Genomic DNA, 3,219 nt, shown 5'->3' on the forward strand with positions numbered 1-3,219 from the left:
GAGAATTCTAGAATGCTCCACAGAGAACAGACTGGGGGAAGGCAAGAATGGAAGAAGGATGGATGGGTTAGCAGACGTCTTTAAACCAGGTAGGAAATGAGAGGTTTAGATTGGACTGGTAGCCAAAGACATGTGAAAGTATTTGGATTGTGGTGTATTTTGAAGGCAGAGCCAGAATGATTTTCTGATTGGATCTGGAGTGTGAGAGAGAGAGAGGAGGCAAGAATGATTCGTAGGTTCTTGGCTTAAGTAAATGGAAGAATGCAGTTGCCCTTTACTGAGATGGGAAATAGTTACAGGCAAACCAGTTTAAGGTGAAAATGAGGAGTTACGATTACAGTTGTGGTTACCATGGCTTTCCAAGGATCTGGGGCTCTCAGAAGGCCATAGTTCCACATGAGATCAGTGTCCTGGACTGCACCATGACCAAAGTACCTTCTTGGGATTAAGGGTCTAAGGACACTGTCCTACTCCTGAGCCATCCTGTTCCAAATCAGACATGAACTGAGATACTATTTCAAAGTTCTTAAATTTTTTCTGTATGAAAAATATTATTAAAAAAATAGGCAAACACACATAGACACATTCCTAAAAATTGTGCAAACAACTCAAAAACTCATTGTCCAGCAAATATCAAAATTCAAGTTGATTCTACATTTGTGGGTGTAAATTATCAGCAAGATACTAGATCCTATGTCTGGCTAGCCTGGTACAGAAACCACACTCGGGACAACCTAAAATGTGCCTGCTACAAGAACGTGACCAGGAACTCACTGGACAGATAAATGATCCAAAAAGAAGGGATACATTTAAAAGTAGTCACTAAAGCACCCAATGCAACAAAATCTAAAATGGGACATTTCAAACAAAAAATATGGAAAAGTGAAGGAAAGCAAAACCAATATTTCAAGTCATATTACTGGGAGGGAAAAACGAACAGAAACTGATCTGGGGACTACTTCAAAAAGCTAAGAAGAGAGATTGGAGAAAAGAAATGAAAAAATCGAGCCCGAGGCAGAGTCTTTACAAGGCAGCGAGAGAATGTAGAGCAGCATTTTTTTTTTCCTACCCGACTCACAAGGCCAGAAAGTAGATTAGCAAGAAAACAACCAACTGCGAGGGGAGCGCAGCTAAGGGAATCGCAGCTAGTTTTAAAGCACGTGAAGTGGTGGCCAGACTAGGTGACTCAGAGGCATGACTCAAACCCGACATTGAGGCCGTCTGTCAGCTCCCGGAGGCGAGGGGCGCAGCGTCTAACACATTTTAGGAAAGTACCAGGTTCGTGGAGGCCCACAGGAACCCTCCCCAGGAGATCGGCCCTAGAGCCTGACCTCTCACCCTCTCAACCAGAAGCAGAGTCTGATCGCCTAGCTTCCCCTTCTTTCTTTAGGATTTCCCCATCGCCTTTCTTCGACCTAGCGTCACCGGGATTGTGCCGAGGGCTCGAGCCATCGGGTCTCCTCCCCCGTCGCCTCCGCCTTGTGCGCCCAGCCACGCGCCCACCCGCCCCGCCTCCACGGCGCGCCGCTCCCTTCCCACACTGCCCGCGCCTGCCGCCCGCCGCCTGGGCACGCGCGGCACGAACAGCGCCCGGAGCTGCGCTAGACAAACACCTGTCCTGCCAGGGCTCCGCGAGATTTGAGGCAAAAGCTTAGGCAACCGAGGGCGCGTTCTCGCGAGGTTTAGGAAATTTCCCACGGCCCGTGTTGTGTCTGAGCAGAGTAGTGGAAGGCGGTGGGAAGGAGTTGTAGCGTGAGACTCGGCTGCCCGCATTGGGCACATGCGCAGTGCCGCTCGCGCGTGCCGCGCCAATCCTGCAGCGCCTTCAGCAGGTTTCGGGCAGTGGATTCCAGTTGTCCGGGTTTTAGGGCTCCCTGCGGGAGGCAGCGCTGAATCTGGGAATCTCTAGGGAAGGAAAGGGCAAGGGAGGTGGATGAAGGGGGAACTGCAGGTGTGTGTGTGTGTGTTTGGGGGGGGGGTGTCGGTTTGGGCCCTGCACCCTGCTATTAAATGCCTGGACAGGCTACGTTTACATGGGAGCTTCCGTGTCCAGGCCGCCTGAAGTACGTTTGGGACAGCTACCAGTGCCTTCGGCTGTGCCAGGCCCACGGAGGCCCGCTTCCCTGTGCAGTAGTCGGCCCCCTACATATACCTGGACTCACACACACTTGGGGGCTGCGATGAAGTTCTAGGGAGGCTCAGGCAGCAGCCGGCTCCTGAACTGAGTCGGGGGGTGGCAGAATGTGGCACTCCATTCCAGCGCAGTTTGCACTTCTGGAGAAAACTACTCGGCGCTCTAGAGGGTATATGAGAGGGGAATTTTAGGGGTGTCGATGCTAGAGGCCTTGTCCTGACTTCATCTCGCACCCAGGAAAAAGAAAGCTAAGGCAACAGAGCTCGAGTGCAAAAGTTTTCCGTTTGCACGGCTCTGGAGGGGTCTCCTTACTAGCACGGAGGCCGAAGGAATGAACACAGTGCCTGGTATGTCATTCGTCCAAACCCCAGGCGCCTCCGTAGCGCCCGTAGCTAACGCCAAGATTAGCATAAAGGAGGCGCCCAGAGAACATTTTGAATGAATGAAAAGAGCTGGGAACCCAGAGTGAGCGGGAAGCCACTTGGAAAACACCCATTTGAGGAGGTGTTTCATCTAAGCCTGTGAAACGCGGCAGATTTTCCCAGGACCCCTCCTCCCGTCCCCTCGGCCCCGCCTCCTGGCCCTCCATTCCGCGGCCCCGTAGTAATCCCCTCCGGTTTTCCTCAGTCTCCACGTACGTCCCTCAGGGCGCGTCCCAAAACCCGGATAACCGGAGCGCTCCCTATGGACCACACCGAGGGCTCGCCCGCGGAGGAGCCGCCTGCGCATGCTCCATCGCTTGGGTAGGTTTCCAGGGTAGGCAGCGAGCAGGATCCCCTACACCACGGGCGGCGCGAGGCGTCTGGCTCTTCGCGGTGGTTGCGAGGGGAAAAGCAGCGCGGGGGCTGGGTGGAATCAAGGAGTGAGGAAAAAAGGAAGGGGCGGGGGAGAGGGACCAGGGAAGGCGTCGGGGGGAATCTCGCGAGGGTTGGAGTTTTGGCGAGAGTTTGTGGAAGATGGCGCCTGTTGTGACAGGGTAAGTCTTGGGGAATCAGAGCGCTGGGAACCGGGAAAGTTGCGGGCGTCTGGCAGCCTGCGGCGGGCGACGGGTCCGCGGGCCGTGGCGCGCTTGGCGTCTGGGGGCC

The 3,219-nt window shown here is 54.1% G+C and overlaps 1 protein-coding gene across 1 annotated transcript in view; it reads left to right on the top strand.

Moving 5' to 3' along the window:
* The first annotated feature begins 2,896 nt into the window (after positions 1 to 2,896).
* Positions 2,897 to 3,219, top strand: part of RBPJ (recombination signal binding protein for immunoglobulin kappa J region) — an 89,033-nt gene continuing 88,710 nt past the window's right edge. The window contains exon 1 of the mRNA XM_023515327.1: positions 2,897 to 3,110. Within this exon, the coding sequence (XP_023371095.1) occupies positions 3,091 to 3,110 (20 nt within the window). The 5' untranslated portion in view covers positions 2,897 to 3,090. The remainder of the gene's footprint in view (positions 3,111 to 3,219) is intronic.

Source organism: Otolemur garnettii, unplaced genomic scaffold (assembly GCF_000181295.1).
Source record: "Otolemur garnettii isolate 467f Iridium unplaced genomic scaffold, OtoGar3 scaffold00069, whole genome shotgun sequence".
Classification (NCBI taxonomy): domain Eukaryota; kingdom Metazoa; phylum Chordata; class Mammalia; order Primates; family Galagidae; genus Otolemur; species Otolemur garnettii.